This window comes from Podarcis melisellensis (assembly GCF_964234715.1).
Source record: "Podarcis melisellensis genome assembly, chromosome: 5".
Classification (NCBI taxonomy): Eukaryota; Metazoa; Chordata; class Lepidosauria; order Squamata; family Lacertidae; genus Podarcis; species Podarcis melisellensis.
This window is the reverse complement of record NC_138537.1, coordinates 50,997,588-51,024,979: the sequence shown is the minus strand read 5'-3', so window position 1 is coordinate 51,024,979 and position 27,392 is coordinate 50,997,588. Positions and strand designations below refer to the sequence as shown.

At 40.9% G+C, this 27,392-nt stretch overlaps 1 protein-coding gene across 1 annotated transcript in view; it reads left to right on the top strand.

Moving 5' to 3' along the window:
- Positions 1–27,392, top strand: part of GFRA1 (GDNF family receptor alpha 1) — a 179,851-nt gene that overhangs the window by 115,670 nt on the left and 36,789 nt on the right. Inside the window, exon 5 of the mRNA XM_081912199.1 lies at positions 22,457–22,566. Within this exon, the coding sequence (XP_081768325.1) occupies positions 22,457–22,566 (110 nt within the window). The remainder of the gene's footprint in view (positions 1–22,456; positions 22,567–27,392) is intronic.

The following is a 27,392-nucleotide window of genomic DNA, read 5'->3' as shown; positions in this document are numbered from 1 at the left end:
TTAGCACTAGATAGCATTCCCTTGATATGTAGATCACATGAAAGGCCTACACTTCCCTATGTATATTTCTGCTAAATTGCACAGTCCTGGAATAAAATACAGCTTCAACTTATAGGCCTTCTGTTCCTTCTCTTTTGCTCCTTTTTCCTATCTGAATGGTAGCATTTTCACTCCGATATCTGTTGCATTGTTCCATGCTTGTGGGAAATTGGAAAGGGAATGGTTAACGAAAATTGTCCTCATGTTTGAATGTGCAGCATGAATATTTCCTTTAAGTGCCATCATTATTTCTTGCGCTGTCTTCATTCATTTCAGCGTCCAAGTTGCTTAATGCTATTTCATTTTCTCACTTTTCACTCATCTTTCCTGACTTTACGCCTTTCGTTCTCCATCATTGCACAACCCAGCTTCCTGGTCAGAAAAATGTTATTACTATTTTTGAAAGCGACAGGAGTATGAAAATGGATTTCTTCACAGATTACCGAATGCAGTTCTCTTTCCATTCAAAAATGCTGTTCAGTGGGTTTTACCTCTGAGAGCCTATCTATTTGGGGTAATTGTCTGAGAGCTAGTTCACACTGGCAATTCACCCACTTGATTGCTGTAGTGCTAAGTGATGACTTGCATGTGTGAATGAGCCATCTCAGGTTTAATACCACCAATGTAATTTTAGTATTGACCAATAGCGCCACATTTTTCTATGAGGCTAATTTAAGAATGGGCAGGTAGACTCACTCATAATGGCTTGGGAGTTTCTGATCTGAGAGAGCTGGTCTTCCATTTCCAGTGTTCTCCATCCCTAGTGCTAATTTTGATATTCTGCCTATCTCTTTAAAACAGAGGTGAGGCCCTTGGCATAATTTAAAGTTACCCTTAATATCATTTCATGGAAGATATCAGGGAGAGAAGCTACATCCACACCATACCTTTAAAACACTATTATACCACTAACATTTATGGCTTCCACCAAAGAATCCTGGAAACTGTGGTTTGTTAAGAGTGCAGAGGGTTCTTAGGGAACCTCTCACAGAGCTAAAATTTCTGGAGTGGTTTAATGATCAATCCCTTTCCCCCGGGAATTCTGGGAATTGTAGCTCTGTGAGCTGAAGAAGGGTTTCCCAATGGCCCTCAGCACTCATAACTATAGTTCCCAGAATTCCTTTGGGGAGAAGCCATGACTGTTAAAGTGGTATAATATGAATGGTGCTGATATGATCAGATAGAGAAAAGGTGGCTAAACCCACTTTTGACTCTAGTACCCATTTCTGGCTCTGATCTGCCCACTGCTAGTATGTGGCTCCTGCTGGTATATGGACCTCTGAGAGACAAAAGGATGCACAGCCCACCTTTAGGGGCTTGACACATGCTCCCACTGCTCCAGCAGAACCGTTTCTCATCTTTCTTTTCTGTTTTCTGCAACAGCCTAGAAATACTTGCAACTTACAGCACATGGGTAAATGTGCCACAGGAGCACCTGGGAGTCAAAAGTGCATAACTGTCCACAGGAGCACCTGGGAGTCAAAAGTGCATAACTGTATACTCTATTGTTTTTTCTGGCCCTGTCAGGGGAAGTTTCTTTTGGACAGCTGGAAAATCCTAGTTGCATAGCATGGAAAGGGACAAGATCCGCAGCACTAGAGGCCTTTTATGTAATGGCCTAGCCTAGGCCTTAACCTGCCAACCTAGCAGTTCGAAAGCCCGTCAAAGTGCAAGTAGATAAATAGGTACCGCTCCGGTGGGAAGGTAAACGGCATTTCCGTGCGCTGCTCTGGTTTGCCAGAAGCGGCTTAGTCATGCTGGCCACATGACCTGGAAGCTGTATGCCGGCTCTCTAGGCCAATAAAGCGAGATGAGCGCCACAACCCCAGAGTCGTTCGCAACTGGACCTAACGGTCAGGGGTCCCTTTACTGTTACCTTTTTACCACTAGTGCTCTTCTGCATGGATGTTCTTCATATCAATGCAACTTGCATGGAAGTGCATTTGATTTATTTACGCCAAAGAAGGCAGCATGCCTGAGTGTGAAACTAGATGTTGTACCCAACATGGAGCTGCTCTCTCTTAAATTTTAGGCACATTCACTTTACTTCCCCTGCCAGGAGTAAACAATGATTTGGGAGAAAGGGTATATATATTCTCTCTGACCTTCTAGTATTGCGATTTGCAATAACCTCCAAAACTCCTGAAGAGACCTGATGCTCTTGGCCAGCCTTGGCCAGCCTGGTGCCTTCCAGACATTTTGAACTGCACCTCCCATCACCCCCAGCCAATGCAGCTGATGATGAGACTCATAGTCCAAAATCTCTGGAGGGCACCAGGTTGGTTAAAAACTGCTCATAACTCTCCCTTACAACCTTCTTTTAACCAGCCCCTAATAATGTGCAGTGAGGACAGAGAAATGCCCAGTAAGTTTGCCTAAATGTTACAAGAAGATCAGAGTGGCCATGAACAAAAGGCTGGTGTTTTTGGAACATCAGTCCCACCCTCATCAGTAGGAATATGTTTTGATTAAAGAAGCCATTGGTCCTCTGAACATTCTTCTTTATCCCTTTTCATTGTGGTTCTCATAGCCATATCAGGTTTCATCAGATACATTTGCTGATGTTTCCCACTCTCTGCAAGAAAGCTGAAGTGAACCTTTCCATGTCCCCATGTCCCAGTATTGTCATACTGTTTGTTTAGCAGTTGCAGGCTAAACAAGCACAATTATATGCAGTGCCCTCTAGACACTTCTTTTGAACAGTGAGAGTTTTGTTTAATTTTGTTTTCAAATTGGAAGGAATAAATCAACTGAACAACACTTAAAAACATGTCTGGTAGCTACCAGGATCCCTGGTCTTTTGGGAAGATCATTATCCATTTACATCACACATATTAAAACAATAAACAGAGCAGTTTGCACCTGGGATATATAGAAGTCCATTTCTAAGGTCTTGGAGTACTTACTGAGGCTTTCCATGTACTCTCAGTGTCCATTAAGGCAAAATGGACTTGCAAATGCTGACATGCAGACTGTCTACTATCTTTCTCTTCCTTAGCTGTCGACTGACACTCCTTCCTTAGGTGTGTTTGTGTATAGATAGATAGACATTCCTAATGTATTTTACAAAGAGTGGTTATAAAGTGTAGTATTACTCAGAGTAGACTCATTTAAATTAATGAACATGACTAAGTTAGATCCATGAATACAGTAGGTTTAACCATGAGTAACACATAGTTAAATACCACCCAGTGGAAGTACTTTCAGTACTACAAGTACTATGGAAGCATAACTGGCTGTGTAGGGCATCTCACTTTCATTCATAAGTGTACTTTTATTATCTAAAAAAATAGAGATGTGGCTGAATCAGCTGCAATCCCAAGTTCCTGATGGGGAACCCAATCTTGCAGCTCATCTCTACAGAAAGCAGGCTTGAACTCACCACCCATCACCAGTTGTTGGATTGAAAGTATTGTGCAAGAGACTCTAACATGTGGACAACACAGTGCACCTGTCAAGCATCTGACTGTCATAATGATGCTAGTGATTGACAGGTGGGTTGTCCCACCCACCTGTCAAAGTTGGCCTGTTGAAGTGGGGAAAGATAGTGATCTGGCCGGCTGGGCCAAAAGGGTTCTCTACCCCTGTTTTACTTGGTGCACAATATCTGCAGTCTCTAAGCCAGGCAAGTACTCACGATGTCTGATCCAAACCCATCTCTCAGTAAGCATAATGACCAACTCTCTCACTACCAAAGCCCTTTCAAATATATATTGGATGCAAGAGTATATGGGTTTCTTCTAATAAACTATTGGCTCTTCATCAACACACAAAAATCTTCCTTCTCCAGGACAGCATGGAGAGCTGACAGCATAGGAGTGGAACTCCTCTACGATGTACATTTTGTGTACATACCTCTCTTAGCTTTCCAGGTTACCTACCTTGGACTCAATGGGAAATACATGTTCCCTAAGAGCCAGGAATTCATTATACTGCTAACACACAAACACACACACCTGCCTAGAACAGGCACATAGTGATACGTTCCTCTTCCTTCCACATTCCTGTTTCCTTTCATATCCTGTAGGTTGTGAGTCTTCGGACAGGTACAATCTTATATTTTAATCTCTATGCAGTGCTTAGGAAATGTTAGGTATTTTATAAGTGTTTAATAACAATAGTAATAATAATTCAAAGTGCATATTCACAGAATAACCCCCCTGACCCTGGTGGTTTCCTAGCCTCATTACCACTTTGTCTTTAATCCAAAAGCTGCATTCATTCTTTTAAAAAGTTATGAGATCAAGTGTAGTTTGTTTTTAAGTTTGCTGTATTGGGAGACAGGAGGAATGGTCTCCTTACCTGCCCTCTTGCTGTTGCTTAATCTGCCCTGCTGGGTCTCCTTTGTTCTCACATATCTCTGGCACCCTAGCAAAGTACCCTTAAACCTAGCCTTAGGGTTTCTAGGAATTAGTTATTGCACAGAATTCCAGCCAGCAAGCCTAGCACGTATTGGTTTTATCATATATCTTTATATTTTGATGAAGATGGAAATAAATGTGCCAAACTTATCTTCCAGTTGCAGCCCTTGGTGTCTTGAGGCTTGAGTTTGGATTCACTGGGGGGAAAGTTTTGCTACTTGCTTGCTTAGTTTCTATATATTAGTCTTACCTTATACACCCTCCTAAATTATTGATGTGTTTAAATAAAATTACAAATGGAATGTATACCTAATTGTTTTTAAAGAAGCCAGGCAAGGCTAGGGGGTTCAGTATTAATCCATTCATACAATGTAATAAAGATTTGGGGAGAATAGGGAATACAGCAGAGCAGAACAACTCAATATCTCTTAAAATAAAAATGTAATTAAAGCATATTCACATCTTGTCCTTTGCAGCTGCTATATAGATAATGGTCAAAGGAAACAGCTTGGCTGCTGTTGGGGTAGAAGTAGCCAAAAAAAGATATTTCTTTCTTGGCTTGCTTCAGAATCCAGATGTGTTTTTGTACTTAAATAAATAAAACATAGTTCTTAAATAGGAGTCTCTGCAGGTAGCACCATTAAGGACGTTTTATGTCACATATGCCAGCTCCACGCACCCCTACTGAATACCCACCAAAATTTAATACAACGAAGCAACTTTCAGAGCACAGAATTTAAATAGCATTTTAAAATATATATATATTCACTGTGTTTTGTGGAGCTATTTCAAGGATCTTATGCAAATTCTCTTTGTATATTCATTGGCGTGGGTCTCCTTTAGACACAAAGAGCAAACAGGTGCACAATCTGCATGTGAAAATCTTCTCTGAAAAGCACAAAGGAGAGCTATATCCGAAGTGAACAGGAGACAGTTTGCTCCCATATGTATGTGATATGAAATAGTAAACATTGATTTTAATACCAGTTCCTTCATGTTTTGAAAATGCACAAGCATTTCCAGTAGACAGCGGTCTGCAAAATATATCACGTAGCATCCTCTGTAACTATAGGATTGGCTAGCTATGCAAAGCGTATTATGTGTCCCAGTCAGGAGCCCTATGGATGTGATCTGTTCCCAGAGCTTCCATGCAAGGGAGTTTTTGGAGTGCTGTAGAGAACTCTGTACACAAAGAGATTCCTATCCATTATGCAAATGCATAAGCTTGTTTATGCACCGTGGTTCATATGCTTACAAGGCATTATCTAGCAAACCACACAGTATTGTCTCATAGTTGAAGGAAGACGAAACAAAAAACACCCCCCTCCCCCATGACTGAGATTCATTTCACGGCCAGTAACATTTAAAGTTCTGGTGTACTTGCAGTGGTCACCACACATTTGTGGGGCTACCCCCTAATATTGTTCAAGAAGCAACAATTAGTGTGGAATATAGCAGCTAGGTTTTTGAGATAGATCTATAACACTGTCATTAAAGGCATTGCACTAACTGCTGATATGACACCCGAGCAAGTTGAAGGGTTTAGTATAAGTCTCTAAACAACTTTGAACCAGGCTACCTTCTCCCTGCCTGGTCACCAAGATCACCAAGAAAGGCCCTCCTGGTTGTTCCACAGCCTTCATTCATCCATATGGAGATATCTAAGGAAAGGGCCTTCTCTGGGGCGCATACTCTTAGCTGAAATAAGGTAATACACCAATATTGGTGAATCTTCAGTGCATACTGAAAACATTTCTGTTCTTTCCATGCATAAAAGCATAACCTGCACTGTGCTTCTACAAGCAAAGGAACCTATTGGGAATCGCATAGGAATCACATATTGAGTCAGTCTGGCTGGTAGATCGAATGCTGGTTTGAAGTTGGGTTCACATCCAAGTCTCTCATTGATCTGATTTTAAGCTCTGTTCCTGATAACCAAAATGGGAATTATAGTGACCTACCACATAACATGCAAGGACAAGCAGTATAAAGACTTTAAAGCACTTTGAACATTATAACTGCTATATAAATGATTAATAGTATATATCAAAGAAGAGATTATTGAAGCATGATATGACTTACGCCAACTATAATGTTCATGTATATTTTGAAACATTTTAAAAACATACATTATTTATTCAGTACAGAGCCTATTACATTTTATGCCACAATTTATGAATAAATCTACAAATGTGTACTGCAGGTTCCTTATTGAAAGTGTGAGCTTTCATGTGTGAAACTCTTTCATTACCTATATTTCAGTTCCTCACATTTTCAAGTTATTGGAGCATTTACAGTGTGCAAAGAATGCAAGGCCAGGCCAAGAGGTTTTCCTGTAGAACATTCTCTTTTATGTTACCTGCATTTGATCTTAGTGATTTGTTATGTACACTGGTTTTTAATGCATAGGGTATAGGGGCAGACATTTAGTGACTGCTTATTTTATTCAACTGCTGAACAAACAGTAGAACTAAAAGTTAGGCTTGCAAGAGGAAATAGAGGAGGTTTTTAGTGAGCATTATATGGACAATGACAAGTTTTTGGAGGTGCCAAAAGAAAGTGATTTGACTGAAGCCACAAGGTTGTTCATGTGAGTAGTCAATCAAGGCTGCTCTCACACAGCCATTCAATGAGATTTGCACAGAAGTATCTCGTGGGTACAGTTCTAATTTAGGGGATAAAGTTAAAACAGTTTCCACAGCCAGAGGTCATTGGGTTATTGGTACAATTCATTTAAGCCTTGTTGCTATATTTCCAGAAAAGCAGCCTCCTTATTTTAGCTGCAACATTTCAGTGACCTGATATTATAGCAAAATATGAAAATGAACAAACAAAAAGTTTGCCAAGCTTGATAAATAACAAGCAAAGAATAAATACTTTGTGTACAGCATGTACAATTTCACAACTTTAGTGTCTGAGCTACCAGCTCTGAGCCTAGCCTACCTCACAGGGCAGTTGTGAAAAATGGGGGGAAGGGAAAGACAGTGTACACAGTCTTGAGCTCCTGGAGGAAAGCAAGAAAGAAAAATATATAACAAGCAACAAATATGTGCAGTTTCACAACTCCCAGCAAAATACATACAGAAAACATTTTGGCAACCTTGATTTAAAAATGTCCTTGTTTTTAAAATACAGCCTATAGGAATTTTAATATGTTGTAGCTTTAAGGCAAATAATTATCTTATGGTTGTATTTGCTTTGGTGTGTACACATACACACACACACACACACACACACACACACATACATATACACACACACACACACACACACTCTACTCCTACTCCTACTTTTATTGCCTAGCCTTCACCAGCAGGAGTTGCAACAATTCAAAATTTGGTGTTAAAAACAGGTAAAACAAATCACAGTTACAGGAGTAGGATGTCAAAGTCCAGGGTAAAGACGGTTACTGCACATTAATAAATAACAGGCCAGTGATGACTGGTAGTGGTCACATGGGAGACTAATAATAATAATAATAATAATATTTTTTTATTTATACCTCGCTCATCTGACTGAGTTTCCCCGACCACTCTGGGCAGCTCCCAATCAAGTGTTAAAAACAATACAGCATTAAATATTAAAAACTTCCCTGAACAGGGCTGCCTTCAGATGTCTTTTAAAAATAGGATAGCTGCTTATTTCCTTAACATCTGATGGGAGGGCGTTCCATAGGGCAGGCACCACTACCGAGAAGGTCCTCTTTCTGGTTCCGTGTAACCTCCAAAATGCCCTCGGCGCTGGACCTCAGTGTCTGGGGTGAACGATGGGAGTGGAGATGCTCCTGCAGGTATACAGGACCAAGGCCATTTAGGGCTTTAAAGGTCAGCACCAACACCTTGAATTGTGCTTGGGAGCCAATGCAGATCTCTCAGGACCGGTGTTATATGGTCCTGGGGGCCACTCCCAGTCACCAGTCTAGCTGCTGCATTCTAGATTAATTACAGTTTCTGGGTCACCTTTAAAGGCAGCCCCACGTAGAGCGCATTGCAGTGGTCCAAGCGTGAGATAACTAGAGCATGCACCACTCTGGCGAGACAGTCCACGGGCAGATAGGGTCTCAGCCTGCATACCAGATGGAGCTGGTAGACAGCCGCCCTGGACACAGAATTAACCTGCACCTCCATGGGCAGCTGTGAGTCCAAAATGACTCCCAGGCTACACACCTGCAGGGGCACAGTTACCCCATTCAGGACCAGGGAGTCCCCCACCCCCGCCCACCCCCTGTCCCTCAAAAACAGTACTTCTGTCTTGTCAGGATTCAACTTGTCAGGAATCTGTTAACCGCCATCTATCCTCCGATCGCCTCCAGGCACTCACACAAGACATTCACCGCCTTCACTGGTTCTGATTTATACATATTAAAAAGTTTGGGGGAGAACCTTGAGGCACCCCACAAGTGAGAGCCCAGGGGTCTGAACACTCATCCCCCCCACCACTTTCTGGACACGGCCCAGGAGAAAGGAGTGGAACCACTGTATAACAGTGCCCACAGCTCCCAGCCCCTCAAGACGGTCCAGAAGGATGTTATGGTCAATGTTGTCAAAGGCCGCAGAGAGATTGAAGATTAGAGGGTGGGACTGCAGTATCATATATATTTTCTCAGTAGGAAGGAAATCTCATTTATTTCAAGGGCATTACTTCTGAGTAAAACATACCAAAACCACCCAGTTGTGTTTCATCCTGTAATGGCAGAATACTTGGGGAGTGTTCTTCTTTTGATTGCTTATCAACAGTGATCAAGTGTCCTTAGCAATGGCGCTGCCTGTTGACTGCCAAAGCATTAGAGGTGCCTCTGTATTTGTGTTCTAACTTTGTTCAGAAATTTCTGATTGAATTCCTTTTTTAAAAAAAAGAAAAGAAAAAGAAAACCAAGATTCTGGGACCCTAGAATAATTGAATTGTAGAGTTGGAAGGAATGTAGGAATCTCAGCTAAAGCATCCAGGACAGATGACCATCCAACTTCTGCTTAAAAAAATCTTCAAGAAAGAAGAGTCCATACTACTGTCAAACAGCTCTTACTATCAGAAAGTTCTTCCTGATGTTTAGTCAGAATCATCTTTCTTGTAACTTGAAGCCATTGGTTCAAGTCCTACCCTGCAGAGCAGAAGAAAACAAGCTTGCTCCTTCTTTCATGTGGCAACCCTTCAGATATTTGAAGATGGCTATCGTATCTCCTCTCAGTCTCCTCTTATCCAGGCTAAACATATCCAGCTCCTTCAAGCACTCCTCACCCAACTCCCTCAACTAACTGTTCTTCATAAGGCTTGGTTTCCAGACCCTTGATCGTCTTGGTCACCCTCCTCTGCAGTGCGGTGGGTATTTTAAAGTGTGGCCAATCCAAACTAACAATTATCGTAATCATGCACAGTTATCTTCACTTTGCGTTGTTTTTAAAGGATGACCATTTATTAACAGACTCCACAGCTTTCATGAAAATTGGTTTTAAGAAAAAGCTTGCTGCTTTCATTCCCAGTGCCCACCCTTTAAAATGAATCCAGAAGTTCCTTATTTTTTGTTTATAATGACCCAAGCAGCAAGGATTCATATGAGAGCTGGGTCTAAGAAGGAAAAGAGAGATGCTTTGGAGTTTAAATGGAAAACAACATTTCACACTTCCTCCTTCACAGTTTGTGCAGTTGCTTAACTTTGCTAACGTTCCGCTGGGGAAGGTCATGAAGATGAAAAGCCTGGCAAGATGGGGGTGATGGAGCCTTTTCAAAAGAAAGGGAAATGGCAAGCAAGGGGGCCAAAAAATGTAATCACCAATAGTTGCACATTGCTCTTTTCCTTTTAATAGTTCCTCACACAGCTCAGCTTCAAGCTTTAGGAATCAGACAATAGGTCTTTTGTAAAGCAGTTCTGAAAATTGCACAGCAGTATTTTGCTCAGAAATATAGAAGCTTCTCAAAACCAAAATTATCCAAAATGAATGAATGCTGCTTTGTAAGCAAATGACTAAAAATGCAGTGTTCACATTAATATTTGGCCTTGTTAAGTTAGGTTCTGGCTTTTATTATAGAACTCCTTGATTTGCTATCCTCAACCAATCAAGTCATCTTTGACACCATCTGCACTATAAATTTAAAATACTATGATACCAGTTGAAACATTCATGGCTTCCCCCTCCCCACCCCCTAAGTGTAGTTTGCTAAGGGTGTTGAGAGTTGTTAGGAGATCCCTGTTCTCTTCATAGAGCTACAATTTGCAGAGTGCCCTAGGAAAATGAATTGATATTCAAATCACTCTGGAAATTGTAGCTCTGTGGGAGGAACATGGGTCTCCTAATGACAGCCTTAACAAATTACACTTCCCATAATTCTTTGGGGGAAGCCAAGACTGTTTAAAGCAGTATAAAAGTATTTTAAGTTTATGGTGCTGGTGAGTGAGGCCCATTAAGCCCTGTTGAAACCACTATGTGGGCAATGGCAATTTTGCTTTGGTTAAGTCAAATGGCTACTGAAATATTTTGCAGGAGAAACATTTGTACAAAAGCATTTGTTTAGTGGCATTCTTGGCTCACTGCCGTTTCCCCTTTTCTGAGAATTGTGAGGATCTAGAGAGCAATATCCTTCATGCCAGCGGTCACCATCAGGGGACTTATCTTGAGATCAACAGTTTAGCTAATTTCAGACTCTAATTTGTTTACATGATCAAGTGATTAAACCAAGGCCACAGAAGCAAGCTGAAAGCAAGATAAAGAGACCCTGGTTAATTAGACGCTTCTCTTCCATTGTAGAGTAAGTGTCCATATGAATAGTACTTTGATCATTATCACTAACAGAGCTGAGTGGAGTTCAGAATTTACTGCCAGCACAAAGTGACCTAGAGTTTTCTGAGATAGTAACTCAAGAGCAGCCTATGATATCGAGAGTAAAGGTGTCTGGCTTTATCTTACTGGGATTTCCATATCCATGTAAAGTAGGATAAAACTGGATGAACTCGTCCCTGCCCCCTTCCAGCACTGAAATTACTCTTGAAAGAAGCATCACCTGCAGCCAGTTGAATAGCTGCACTGTGACATGTTGCACTGTGCCCACAACAAATTATCCAGTTTGCAAATGTGCCCATGACCCCCCAAAGCATTTAGCTACCCCTGCTCTAGCACCATAGGCAGAGATTTTGCGCATTATCTCCTTTCTTAAACAAGAGATACCATTAATTGAACCTGGAACTCTCTGCAGGCAAACTTACTCTTCCACAGAACTACGTATGATCTCTTCCACTATATAACTGCCTCTTAATGCCAAATGACTTTTTTAAAAACAGTGATTGCACAGTGATTATCTAATCCTGTCTTTTGTTGTAGTTGGATAGGATAGCAACTCTGAATCATCTTCAGAAAGCAACTGCATAAATCCGTATTCAGGCAAACATGTTGTTGTTTACCACAGGAGGTGACCTGGAAAATAGTTATTGACTTGGAAGGCTGGTGCTCATTTCCATGCCCTTTCTATGCATAATCTGCGAGCAATTTGCATGAAATTAGATACAAAACTCTGTCTGGTAGACATGTTGCACACAAGATCTGTGGATGTTTAACTCTTTGATTTGTGTAGCTTTTCAACTTTTACAAAATGCTTAATTACATATTGCAAAGCACATCAGGCCCAATCTCAGCAGTTCCTCCTTGTCATAAGATAAGGTGACTCAATAGCTCTTCTGATTGTTAAACTCAGAAGGACAAAACCTTGAAATTGCTCCCCTAAAGTATGAAATAAAGGTTGGACCACTAAGATGTAAACCTATAATGCATCCTAAGACAGTTTAGCTTTAATTTCTTAGCTATTCAGACTTTGCTTCTGCAAGGTTTCTGCGTGCCCAAGTGCATGGTGGGCTACTGTTGTTTTTTTAAGATGGCAATTAAGATTCATTGGCTTTGATTTCTTGGTATTTTTAATTGGCAGCTCCTCAACTAAAATAATAAATATTGGATGCTTCCTTAAATGTTGGGTAAGTCATATGTTGATCACTCTGTTTTGCCTGACTTAACATTCATTTTAATAGAACATCTACTGCTACAACTGATAGTACTATTGCTACTGCTGCTTGCTGCTTCAAGTATAGGTTGCTGTGAAAGAGTAAACTGGTAAATTATTTGAATGGGGCATGGTGATGAGCGAATAATCCGGCACCATGTAAGGAGATCAGGAGCAAGTCAGCTACTGAGCATAAACTAACAGATAAGGAACCCCTGGGCCTCCAGATGTTATTGAACTTCAGTCATTCTTGACTGCTGGCGATAAAGGCTGGGACTCATGTGAGTCGAAGTGCAACAACATCTGGAGAGTGTCCCATTGCTGAAACAGGATCCAAAATAACATGTGAACTAGCCATTAGGAAATTTCTCCCCTTATGAAGAATTGCATACCCATTTGGTTGACTAAGTGTTCCAAACGTTCAATGCCACTGTACAGCAGGGTTAAAATTTTCAAGGAGTTAACTGCAGACGGTTTATACAACTCTAGGAAGACCTTGTTCCCCATTTCTGTAAGTTAATGGGGATACAAGTGAGCCTCTAGTGGAACTCACCCTGCAAACTTCCATAAATTGACATCAGGATAGATTTGGCTTCTTGTGTATTGTATTGCCCATCTGCAGGCAGTGTTAAGGGGGAAAAATGTCAGCTAATTCCACCATTACACTGTGCTGGGTTTTCTAAAGGTTATGTATATCAATGTGCATTAGAACATAGAATGAGAATATTTCTTTTGGCAGTTTATATATCATAACAGCTCAGTGAAAATCTAAGTGAAACTAAAAATAGAGTATGATGTTATGCTTCTCAGCAGTTTATGTGCTTGCATAAACAGGAATGTTAAATATCTTAATATTCATTTTGCATTCAGTTTTAAATGCTACCATATTTCTGTGCCAACTAAAAAAGGCAAGTTCACTCTCCCAGATTTGAAACAGAAGGTCAGTAATATGCATTGCAAAGCTAAGCTTTGAGTTCCCAAGACTTGGAAGTGAGTGACATAAAAAGTTTCATGGTGCATATTTAGTCTAGATTTCCTAAATTGGCTGGCTCTGACCATTAAGAGATGATCTTATGTTCAAATATATCTGTGTAGGCTATATTTATTCAAGTGCAGACTGTAAACCTTTCAGATTCACACATTCTTATAAATCACAAGAATTGCACATCTACTCAGTGATATCAGCTAGACATTATTCAATGTTTCTTCATGTTCAAGAGCTGTCTAGGATTCAACCTATCCCATTCATCATCCTACCATTTTTAATCACTCATAATGAAATGTCAGTCTCCATTTCAAAGTACAGATGACTAGAAACACTATGGCTATGACAGCTACAGTTCTGTGGTTGCCAGGCCCGCACACTGTATTGTCAGGTTGCCCTTAAAATTCTGAAACTGGCACAGATTTTTTCAGAGTTGGTCATTTGAAAATGTAGACAACTCAAAAGTATATATATTTATAATAGACTAGAAAACAGATGGCCTTCCATATTATGAGAATTTGTCAAGCCTTCCATAGCTATACATCAACACTCCCCCTTAAAAGTCTTCCTAAAATATTTCAAGGGTCTGGTGACACTGATGATGTTATGCATTAATGCAGTAAAAGCCGCCTTCGAGCTCTAAGCTGAAATCTTATCCTGATGACTAAAGTAAAATAGAATTTTTTCATTTATTTTAATGGAGATAGGATTTCATACACAGACTAAAGCTAAGGCTGGATTTACCAGTGAATGAGCTGAGATTCATGAATAGATTCATAGGGTTCCGACGGTGTGTTCTGGAAACCCTGTACACAGTATGGCAAAAGGCTAACATCAAGTTTCAGATATCAAAGCACCTGCATCCAGCTTGGATAGGCAGGTGCCCCAACTCTTTTCGTTGATGCACTGCTGCTGTAAAGTGCAAACAGGAATTTGCACAGGAAAGCTTTTCAAGCTCTGGATTCACATTCAAGTTCACCTTGGGACAGGAGCAGCAGGAGCACACTTATTTTCAAAGGAAGCTTAAGATACAAACAGCAGTAGATGCTGCAATGTCTGACGCCACTGGCTGAACAGAAAGGGGATGGACCCAAATAAGAATCCTAAAATATTCTGCGGTTGGTCCCCTGAGCACACTATTGTAGTGCTGTTATTATTGTGGAGATAGGCTAGGAATGTTAAAGCCACAACCATTACATGGAATTAGAATATAGGAGAACTTAATGAGGCCAGGTAAAACCAAAGCTTAGTTTGAGCAAAGATCTCCAGAGAATAGCCTAGAGGGTTTTTTTGTTTGGAAAAAAAGAGGAGATTAGGGGCGGGGACATGATAGAGGCATTTAAAATTATGCATTGTTTGGAGAAAGGGGAAAGAGGGAAGTTTTTCTGCCTCTAACAGAACCCTGGCTTGTCCAGTAAAACTGAGCATTGGATGATTCAGGACAGACAAAAGGATGTACTTATTGAGACAGCACATGAACTGTGGAATTCACTGCCACAGGATATAGTGATGGAGATTAACTTGGGTTTAGACAAATGCATGGAGGGTGAGGTGGCTGATGGCTACTCCTCACAATGGCATGATACCGTCAGTATCAAGTGGCATGCCTCTCAACACCGTGTGGAAACACAAGTGTGAAGAGTGTTTTGTGTGCTTGTCCTTCATTTGGATTTCCCATAGTCATTTGGTTGACCAGTGTGAGAACAGGATGCTGGGCCAGATGGAACCTTTGTTTGATTCAGCAGGGCTCTTACAAGCAATATTCTTATGTTAACTCATTTTTAAAAACCAAAGCTCAACCTGAGGACCATATGCAAAATAATAATAAAGTGTCCTTTTGGTTCTGACCAACAAGCATGACATAAAAAAACCCTTCAGTTTAAGGTGTGTAAATAAGTGTTCCAAGCCGGGGGGGGGGGATCAGTGTGGCACTAAATGGGGTGTGCACACAGAGAACAACAGGACTCACTCCCCCACCATATTTTTCTTCAACACGCACCCAAATCTATTTCAGGAAGTTCCCCCAACCCTCCAGAACAGATTTAGGGGGCATGTGGGGAGGGGAGAGGGGTGGGAAGTCCTGTTTCATGAGTGGGCATTGTTCTGCACATGTAACAATTTAGTTGAATCCCACCCAGGAACTATGTCTCAGAGGTTAAATGCATGTTTGGAACTTACAAGGCTCCATGTTCAATCCCTGGCCTCTTCATTTAAATGGCTCAGGTAGCAGGTGATGGGAAAGACCTCAGCTGGAGACCCTAGAGAGTTCCCTCTAGAAAGCTAGCCTGGTACAGTATAAGACAGCTTCCTATCTTTAAGAGAAGTTGAGTAAATATTCACAACCCTAGCAGTGTATTTTTATTCAGATACGTACCCCAAAGCCCATCTCATCTCTTAAATACCCAATCAATCACTACACTCTGCAGGTGAGGGCCTCCTGCAGGTAGTATCAGGAGGTTTGTTCCTTACCATGCAATGTAGGAATCACAACTTCAGTGATGTCACCTATTTCCTTCAGTTGAACATTAGTAGGAGCTTTCTCTTAAATTAGGGTATTTTGGCTATGCGTCTCTCTCTCTCTCTCTCTCTCTCTCTCTCTCTCTCTCTCTCTCTCTCTCTCCCTCCCTCCCTCCCTCTCCCTCCCTCCCCTCCATTTTTCAACAAGTCTTTTAAATTAACATCTTTTCCAGTTGGCATCTGTTTTGGAATTGTTTTTAGGATATTTTACCACCTGTTGTTTGCTGTCCATGGCTCCTTTAGGAGAAAGGGTGGGATAATTTAATAATAAATAATAACATAGAAAGCTGAGAAAGAGAGAGAGATTTTGTTAAATATCTGGCTACTCTATAGCTGTGCTCTGAGAGTAGAGCACATTACAAGATTAAAAATAAGACACCAATAAGAACAGAGCCTTCTTAGCCCATTGTTTTCATCTGGGAAGGCAGAATCACATTATAAATGTTTAAAGTCAATGAAAGGAAGCAAAACCTCACAAAACATGTTTAATATAGGATTATTTCCTGTGGAATGCCTTCCAGATGTTTTCTCACACCACCTTCTAGAAAATATAGTCTGAGGTCATTTTTTTAAAGGTGATAAATAAAAGTCCTGTTTTTTGTCACAGTGTCAGAAAATTGTCATTCTCACGCTTTATTAAATTACCCTGGGTTCATGATTTGCACCATATTTTTCAAAATTGTTTGTTTCACATTAAGGCCAATGTTATAAGAATATTTTTCTGTTGACTATAAATAATTTTCATTTGGACTTGCTTCCGAGGCCGACAATTTTCCCTTTGATCTCATTGCAGATCTCATTGCAGACCCAATCTTGTAGTACTAAGGATTTTAATGCTCAAATGTCATTGGATTACATCTGTGGCAGATTCTTTTGTCTAAATATGTCAGACAAATAACCATGTTATATGCAGAAAGTGGTGAAGAGAAAATATTCTTTGGCTGTTTTAACTTCTACACAACACTTTCTATCCAAGGGCAGCATCAACAGAGCAGCAGAGAAATGGGAGGGTACAGTTATTTATTTAGCATTTCTATCATGCCTTTCAATTCACAGTGGATTACATAACTACATAAACAAGATAAAGCACAATCAACTATATATTGCATCTGAGTTGCACGCAAGCTCTGGAATATATATATATATGCCACATTAGATCGGAACACATTGCTTTCTTCAGCTGAAAGGTGGCCCTTTATACAATTTATGCTCATTTGTCATTTGAGCACCTCTTTTTCCTTTGAGCATACAACCATGTGGTTGATATGGTTGTTTCTAGTAAGCATATTAAGGTAGGGGGAACCCTCTCTTCGTACTGTTAGTTTAAAGTAGATTGGCCTTCGCCAACTTGGTCTTGTCTCATTGTTTTGGAACATAGCTCCCATGAGACCCAGCCAGGATGGCTGATGGGAGTTGTAGTCCAAAACATTTGAGGGACAGCAAGTTGGAGAAGGCGGTTTAACTAAAGGGTGCCTCTTGTTTCTACACTGGATAGTCCTTTGGTCTGATCTAATAGGGCTTTTCTTGAAAGTTTCTGTGCTTTGGTTCTGTGCTTCCTCATATTTTCATGCTTCTTTTCAGATTGATTTTTCTGATTAAATGGCTTTTATGGATGCTCCTGTCTGAAATTGTCCTTCCTGAAAACTTCAGTGGTGCTTTATTGTAAATTTTGATGTAACATTCCCCTTACGTAAAGGGGGTATGCCTGCCAAATGGTGTCTAGACACTTGAGCAGAGTTGGCTAATTATTAGTCACCCCATGCCTTTGTCCTCAGGAATGGGAGAGAATAGCAAGTGCATCTCATAAATCCAAAATGGAAGCTTTAAGATCTTTTGTTTCGCTTTTTCTTACTTAGCTATCACAATCTGCCTTTTCTACTAGAAGATGTGTTCACAGTGGAAGTTAATCCATTACTGTCCCATCAACCACGGTATTCCCTCAGGCAGCTCCAACCTACATGCCTTCTAAGCAGTGCAGGGGTAGCACTGCCTGTCAGTTTCATCATTAGTCCATGTGTTGTCCTTGTAGAATTCAACAGGTAGGAGGATGGGTTCTAGCTCAACCTACTGTTTGGGCTCTTTGTCTTCTGCCCTTCCAGTCCCAACAGGCACCAGGCGCGACTGTGTGCTAGACAAACAGGATCCATAGTCACCAGTCTTTTGTTCTCCTCCTTGACTGCCCTCCACCTTCTGAAATCAACCTTGGATCCAGTCCTGGCTTAGTGGGTAGGATCAGCAGATCCTGTCTTCTGCCATCTTCAAAAGAGTACCAGATTCTGACCTTTTTTTTTTTTACATTGTACTATGTGCAAGTCATACACAGAGACAGATCCATCCACTCACTCAGATCCACTCACTTTGGTTAATGAGGTTCTTGATGTTCTTAAGTGAATTTTACCTCACTACACAAACTGTGTTGCAAGTGAGTTCAAAATCACTTCTGTTACTAATCACCAGTAGATCAGCCAAGGTCTAGGTCAATAAATAAGTATCAAAAGGAGAATACATTTATAGAAATTTGGCACAGTTTTCCGAACACAGAGGCCTCAGTTTTTTCCAAATGGATAATACACACTTTACAAATAGCATACACAGGGTTTGCCACAGTTCAGTTGAGCAACCATAAAAGGCCAAAGTGATAATTGCTTCAGACAATTTCCAAACATCAATGAGCTTTTCAAGAATTTGGAATAAAGAAAGGTTTTAAAGGTCTCAACTATTTTGATTACAATGTCATCACATTTCAATACATACTGAAATGTGTACGGAAATGTAATAAGTATAATTTTCTTTTGTGAGTTCATGGATTTTCCCGGGCCTTTCCGTTGTTATTCTGTGTTTTTGCTCTGCTCCACATACTGCTTTGCATTCCTTCCAGTCTAACATGGAGAAGTTCTAAAATTAATCCCAGTATTGTTAGTAGTGGATGCTGTGGTTGGACTCTATGACTCACCTAACCTCCCTCTGCCTGGGTCACTGCTGCATGCAGGGGCAGAGAAGACAAGGGACAAGGTTGTCACAGGGCAAACATGCCAGCAGAACCAATCTGGTGGCTCTGCTGGTGCATTTACATTGGGCCAACCTTGCCACCACCTCACCCTCTCCATCCCACTATGCAGCAACAACTCAGTCAGACAGAGGACATGTGAGCAGCACAGTCCCACCATGCTGCCCCCTACAAATAGGTGCATGTGCAATTTGACACAGTTTTCCATTTCTTCTACTTAACTGCATATTTTTTTTCTTTTTCCTTTCAAGTCACTGTTATGCACAAATGTGTCTGCACATTTATTCAGCACAGCACAAAACAGAAATATTGATGCAGTCACGGTCACCATCACATTAAGATTTGTTTTTGCACTGTGCACTGGTGCACGTTACAGATATGGTTGAGGAAGAATATGAACAAAAGGGAGTGGCAGCTTCAGCTTACTGCACCTAAATAATATCCAAAGCAGAGGAGTTATAGAATCCTCACACTCAGTAATAATTTGCAAACAAGGCCAGGGAATTGGACTTCTGGGGGTTATTTGCATGGGGACAATATTGTATGCATCCCTTCCTGACTCCAGTGATTCATATAAAAGCCATCAGAATAAAGTTCAAAAGTTATCCAAACAGTTTTATTATTCATCTCTGAATTAATCCTAGCCTGCTTCCTTCCTTGATGTTTTGCATCCTACAGTCTCAAGGTCAACACTAAATTATAAAAATTAATCAAGTATATATTGTTCTGTCTAGTTGGCCTGCTCTGCCCTTATATGAACTGTGAACACTGGAGATTTCTGGTTGAATAGGTTCCTACTCCTAGAAGAGTAGTATAACTCTATATGCATTTAAGATTAGAAAAGTCTTTGAACTTTTGCAAGCTTACCCATCCATCTCTACTTTCAATCCACTCAATAAAGCACATTAGCTCTCTTTACAAGAATAGATCAAATGATAATAGCAAACAAAATTAATTAGTCTCCAGAGACTTTTCCTTTTAAAAAGTTGCAAGGATTTACAGATTTGTTGTTGGTTTTTGCTTTCCAATGGTAAAATGTATACAAAGGATAACTGTGTAAAGTGACAGCTGACAACTGAAATATTCAGGTTCTCAGGAACCTTTACTTCTTTACAATCGCTTGTGCAGGTTTTTAAAATTTATTTTTTGTGGACAAGAAGTAGCAATAACCGCAGGCTTGCCCTTGAGTAATTAAGATAATAATAACAATAAAGGTCCAAGGTGGAAACAGAATGGTTCACAGTAGAGTAGCAAGTTCATGATTTTCCTACAACTTCAGAGAGTGTCAATATGAAAGAGATCATACTGTGTTTGAGGCTGATGTGGAGTTATTGATCAAATGGGTGTGGGGGAGCATAGCTGACTGGTAGAACGCATGCTATGTCTGTCTATAGTCCCTATAATCTCCTGTTAAAAACTTTCTCCACTGAGAAAATTCTCTTTCTCTGTCTGCCTGAGACACAGGAGAGCTGATGCCAGTCAAGGGAGTATTCAGGCATCTCTTGCTCAGAGACTGTGTAATAAGAAAACAGAATCACATCCACTGGCCCCATCCCTTTCATTCTTCCTCTGGCCACATCCCTTTGGGGTTGTATCGGTTCTGGGCGGTGCTTTTTTTCTAGAAAAATAGGTGCCGGTACTAACCATAAAGTTGTTACAGCAAGTGTCACACTTTTTAACAACAGCAAAAAGAGGTGTCAGTACCACGTACCCTTGAGTACCCCTTGAAAAGAAAAGCACTGGTTCTAGGTAAGAAAAGAATGAGTTTATGCTATCACTTCATGGTGTTGGGTGATGGCTGGATGGCCATCTGTCATGGATGCTTTACTTGACATTCCTGCATTGCAGGGGGTTGGACTAGATGACCCTTGGATCCCTTCCAATTCTACAATTCTGAAATTATTTTTTGCTAAGTCCTCTAAGCACACACAGCAATTGTTTGGTTTTTGTTTTACTTACTCGTCTTAAAATACTATGCAAAGTTCAGCAGGAATGGGTTTCTTATAAGGTGCAACTATAATCATTAAGCTGTGGTGACAGTCATGTGCCTTCATTGAGAGAGCTGCTTGTAGAACTTTGGTTTCTTAGTTTTATACATAGATAGGCTATCTCTGAGATGTACCTGTAGCCGGACTGGGGGTGGGGAAGCTCCTCTTTTCCTGAAAAACATTAAGCTTCTACAGTTCTGCCTAGCACAGCATTCATCTTCTGTTTATTACACTGTCAGCCATTTATTTCATTAATGGGCCTAATCATGTGAGCGCAGCATGTCATAGGATTGCGGGTAAGCACAGCTGTATTTGCTCTACCAATAACAAAACTAAATTCTGTGCTGAGGGGAACTGAATTCTCTGCCAAGAAAGTTTTGTTCTTTAATCTGCATGCTTTGTGCCAATCAGGCATCTTTGCCCCATTTTCTTTCTTTTAATTCTGTTTGCGCTAACCACAGGGAGGGAAGGAGTGAGTGAAAAAAGGTTCAGAAGCTTAGCCCACCCATCACTGGAACTCTTAGGTCACATCCGCACCATACATTAAAAGCACTCGTGTACTACTTTAATGGTTGTGGCCTAGTCCAAAGAATCCTAAGGACTGTAGTTTGTCACAGAGCTATACTTCCCAGCACCCTTAATAAACTACAGTTCACAGGATTCTTGGAAGGAAACAACAACTGTTTCAAGTGATATTAGTGTGCTTTAAATGCATAGTGCGGACGTGACCTTAGTCAACAAACTTCTTGATATTTCACTAGGTACTACTCACACACCTTTAAACTTATATTTGTGACCATAGAAAGGGTGGAAATATATTTATAAATTAAAATTAAATGTCATATCCCTGCAGCCTAGTGCTGCCTGCAGCGTGTACCCCACCAGCTGGAATGTGGTGAATGTCCAGAATGGGCAGGGCCTTTTCATTAATGTCACCAACTTCATTGAACTCCTTCTGCAGGGATTCCCTCCTGGCTCCAGCATTGTACCATTGTATGCCTGGTTTCAGCTTGCCAGGCATAACATTCTTCCTTCTTGCCTCCCAAAAACACATGCTTTTGGAATTTTTCTGACCCCCCCCCCGCCCCCGGCCAGTTGCAGGGGGCACGCAGGGAGAGTAGGGGGAAAGCCCCACTGCACAAGCGGAAATCCTTGCACAGGGCTTCTGCTGAAGGGGCTTGTTAGGTGAATCCCTGCCATGGTCTCCTTACGTATTTCAAATGCTGATGAAAGAATCTCACCAAGCGAACACTTCATTGATGGATTTAGCTGTTGTCTCTACTTAGCAGGAGTGTTCTGAGTGCTCTGTCATGTATAAAATGTGCATTTTCCAGAGCACTGGCTGTAGGATTTTATCTTATTTTTGCCCGTTTATACCTTAACACTTCTTTGCTATGCACCATTGAGATAAATGCTGTGTTTAAAGATGGTACTCTTAACAGTTTGAATGTGTACAGTGTATGTGTGTAAAGGAGAATTAAATATTGACAAAAAGAGAGAAGAGTGCAAAAGGTAAGACAGCCTGGAGGTTTGGTTTTTAAAGATATGTATTTTTCTTCTTCTTCTTACCACATTGCAGATCTCGCCTTGCAGATTTTTTCACAAACTGCCAGCCTGAGTCACGATCTATTAGTAGCTGTCTGAAGGAAAACTATGCTGACTGCCTCCTTGCTTACTCCGGGCTTATTGGTAAGGCTTTCCCCCCTCCCTTGGGTTTGCTTTTTTGCGGGGTGGGGATGGATAGGTGGGTGACAAGAGAGGCTTTTTTTGGTGTGTGGTATGAAAATGAAACAAAAGGCAAGGGGAACTCCAAGAAGATGTTGTTGTTGGCATCCATCTCTCTTGGGAGAACATGGAAGAATGTGCCTTTGGGGGTGAAGACAAACTGTTGGAAACTGTTGTGGCGCTAGAGACATGTTTTGTTGCAACTGGGGCAGATGAGCGCATCTGGTTTCGCTGGTGCAGATGCACCAGGGCATTTCTTTTCCCTGCGTTCCTCCCAGTGGTCATTTCTGCTCTGGTCACTGCTATGGATACACAATCTGACTGTCTGTTTCCAGACTGTGGTCATCTGCAAGGGATTCCCACATGGCAGGGTTGGTGTTGCCAGCCTTCATGTCATGGTTGCAGACACATGGTTGTAACACAGAGTTGGTCTGCCAACAGTCCTTGTGCCTGAAGCCAGCTCCCCATAGAGCATGTTCTTGGGGATCCTGCCCTCTTCCATTCTGTGGACATGACCACAGGAGTGCAAGCATGCTGGGAGTGTAGGCTTGGGAGAGCACATCTTTCTTTGAAACTCCGTCGTGCCAAACCCCAACAACATCTCAGGCATCTTGAAGATTTTCTTGAAAAGCAGAGATGAAAGAAATACTCATCAGCCATGTATAAGCACATACCAGGACACAATCCATGCATAGCTCAACTCTTAAAGTTCTTTTCTATTTACCTTTGAGTTAAAATTAATGAAATTCCCAAGGCAGTAAGCCTAAGCCTAAAGTTCATAGAAATGAAAGCAAATGGGCAAAAGGTTTGTGTACCAGCGAAGGAAGAATATTTTGAATGAAAGAGCCCACATGTGAAGTACTATTAAGGAACAGATTCTGAATTACCTCTAGTTGGGGACTACTACTAACATACTAGTAACCGGTAGCTTTGTTAGGGAATGTCCCTCAAACATCATATCCAGCCACTCAATGCAGCCATACCAGGTATATGCATGGAAAACTGCTTCCACAAATGGATCTCCTTTGCTGTATTAGATCACCTGACTGGTAAGATTTAGGACCCCCCAGAATAATCAAATATGCAGCTAATCACTATATTATTTGTCAGTCTCTGTGCCCCCACTCTGAATTCCTGGTGCCTACTTGTGGGTGTGGAATAATGTAATAAGATAATGGTGTGGACAAGCAGGTTTCGCTATTGAGACAGAGACTGTTTACCATAAGGAAGCTATAACATGTTCTGACTTTCTGTTGGCAGTTCACTTTCTTTTTCCCATATAGATTGGGGGGGGGGTCATTGCATGCACAGTTAGTCTTTATGTTTATCTGAACTATTGTTTAGAGCAAGCTTTTGAATATCCCACAAGTAACCTGGGTGAAATTTCCTTTGCTATGAAAACGACTTCTCCTTTCTAGGGAAAGGATAGTTTCCTTGATGAATGAAACCAATTATCTTCTAATTTGTTTCCAAGAAGTCTGTTTGTGAATGACCCCCTGTGTCCTTATTAAATGGTTTCTGAGGTACCTGTCATTCCCAGTGAAGGCAAAACTATCCCTTCAGATCGTTATTGTAATTAACATTTGGATTTATCATTGCTACTTCTGCTTGAGTGACTGTCAAGTACCACTGGCTTCACTTCAGAGCAAGACATTTGCCCACAGTGGACATCCCTGCATTATAAGAATGAACCGCAATGAGCTTTTGGCTCACATTATCCCACAGCAACCTCAAGGAGGAGTTGGGAAGTTTTCACTTCTGGTTTAGATTAACAAGAGCTAGTGGTGTCAGCTGAACCCAACGAAGTGTTGACTGTTTGAAAGACAGTAAGTAAGCATTAAATGATGGATCAGAAAGCTAGCTTAACAGACTGATATCTCTTGATTTGGAAAGATGGGTATTACTCAGGTGTAGTATTTGGGGTGGAATAATACACATAAGATGAATATCTTGCCATGGATAATTTTTGATGCTTTGTAGTATCCCTTTGTTTTTCCTGAAGTCATTTTCAAAAACATAATATGGCAATTCAGAAGTTTCTTTGCGGGACATTGCCTCCCTTTTTACTTTAAAAACTGCAGCTGTCAATATTGGAAGAAAGATTTAATTTTCCAGATCTTAGATTGTACCATAAGGCATATATATCTTTTAGCTCAAACAAATGATTGGCAAGCTTCCCCCACCCCCCTGCAAACAGCCCTGGACAGGTAATCATAAAGATGATATACTTGGCTCCCCTTTATGGATGGATGGAAATAGGGTCTATGTGTATAAAAAGGAAAGGACTATTTTCACCTGCAATTTCAGCAGCTAGAGTGGTGTGGCATATAATGTATCATCAATTACATTTTGACCCGTACGCTCATGCTAAATTAACTCTGTGGGGAAGGATTTGGACATAATGCTTAAGTATGCTTAAGTGAAATGAGAAGCAATTGTTCCATTCTGAACCTCACCCCAGAGGGACTCCCTGGATGGACTGTTGGGCCCGTGACTTGCTGTGATTTGTACTCACCATGTTAAACTGTTCTTTAGGAACATAAGAAAAGCCTACTGGATTAAGCCAATGGCCCATCTAGTTTAGCATTCGGTTCATACAGTGGCTAATCCGATGCCTGTGGGAAACCCACAAGCAGGACCTGTGTACACGCCCCACTCCTGCATGTTCCAGCATCTGGGATTGTCGAACATAATGACTCTGACAGTGGAGGCACACTGCATTTTGGTATTATGCTGGTTTCTTAGTGAAAGCACTCATCTTAAGGCAGTGAATGTCCAGAATGTAATAGTCAGATGGCAGACTAGATAAGGCTATGTACACCTTAGCAGCTTAAAATGTAGTGAGGGAATTTCCCCACCCCACCTCATTTCAAGTTGTATTTGCATGTTGCTGTACACACCACAGAGGGGTGTGGATATGTACACCTGATGAGCATTACATATTTGATTTCCCTGCACGTGCAACTCCCCCCCCCCACAAACTCCTATTCATGAAGCTGCCATCTGTGTGTGTTTTGAGACACACCTCAGCTTAACTGTAAAGTGAATGTGGCACACTTTTTCAAATCAAATGGAAATTGGTTTGAGAGGAAAGACATCAAACAGCGATATTTCTCAAGAAACTACAGGATAGATATGGATTGTGGCTAACATCATGTGTCTACGAGTTGAAACAACAACAATGGGAGTATGCTTGAGCTAGAGTGAATGGTAATATGTACATATGTAAGTATTTATATGTGAGTGAAACATGAGAAGGAAATGGCATGAAGACTTATATATTAGATTTGTTTCAAGCTCAGAGTCTACAGCTGTCATGAAACTTTTCTAGCTGTTTATGGTAGGTGTGAAAACCACAGCTCAACTCCTATAGCTGTTAAAAACATCATTTCTGATGAGATACCACCTGGGGGAAGCATGAGCAAAACAGAATGCTCTCACTCAGAAAGACTATGTGTTAAGATATATTACTAGGTTAGCTGTGTGTGTGTGTGTGTGTGTGTGTGTGTGTGTGTGTGTGTGAAATACTCAGTGCTCCAAATAGCTGTACACCATGAAATTTCAGGGATCTCTCTCTTTGTATGTAGATATGTACAAGTTAATTAGTAGCTTTCTGTTTTTCTGAAAAACAGTTCTGTTATTCAAATAACTGCATACATTTTCACTGACAAATAGTGATGAAGGAAATATAACTACCCTGTTTTATTTTCTTGGGCCAAAATGGCAACACTTCTCAATACTTATTGGCCAAGTTTGCTAATCATAAATAAGTATGATGACTGGGGAAGTATGGTAGCTTTCAAAAATCTTGGGAATTGCTTTTTTTATTGAAGCAAAGGCAAAAGGATGACTTAACTAGCTGCAGACAAAAGAAGCTGACTCCTGGACAAAGAACTCGTGTATCTTAGACATCAGATCCAATCAAGTGATGTATGGATGCTAGCTGCTGGCAAGAAATAACTTTGGTACTAATGGATAACTCAGAATAACAGCTGCTGGCAAGTAGTTCCCAGACACAGGGACTTTTGCTGAGGATTTTATTGGAGCCATTATGCAATTTAACCTTAAGGATAACCCAGTTCCAGCAGAGAGGTACTTTTCTGTTTCCATGGGCAAAGATACTGCACAAATGCTTGAAGAAAGACTGCAAAAACACTCTCTGGCATCAAGATCAAGGGAATGGGTCTCTAAGGAAGCAAAATCAAGTGGAGATCTGACTTTGGAGGGGAAATGCACATTCTTCTTCCTTGCTAGCAGCCCCAAGACACAGTCAAGAGGATGGAAACTGACTAGTGTAACAAGAGTTCATGCCTTGCTTACTGCTGTTACTTTGAAAAACTCACAGGCTTCCAAAACCAGCCTTTCATTTTCTTTGGGATACCTAGAGCTCTTGTCAGCCTAGTATTAATCTAGACTCCAAGGGCATATATGTGCATTCTGTGGTTGTATGGCTACCTGTCCAGGATTCCTTTCTCAACTCTTTTCCCATGTTTTTTCCTACCCATATTGAGAGCTAATTATATCCAATATGTGGAGGCTGTCCACACTACAAGAATAACCTTTCAAAACCACTTGCTATGTTCCCTAGCCCAGCTGCATGGAGATTCTGCATGCTGGCAGCATCTACCTCCACAAATTAGCACTGCTTATATGGATACTCTCCATGTAAATGTGCCAGTGTGCATAGCAAGTGGCTTTCAGGTGTTCTAGTCAAGATACAGTATGTGGGGTCCTGCCAGTTATCTCCATGTGGGAGCCATAATATTAAAGTCAAATTTGAGATTATAGAC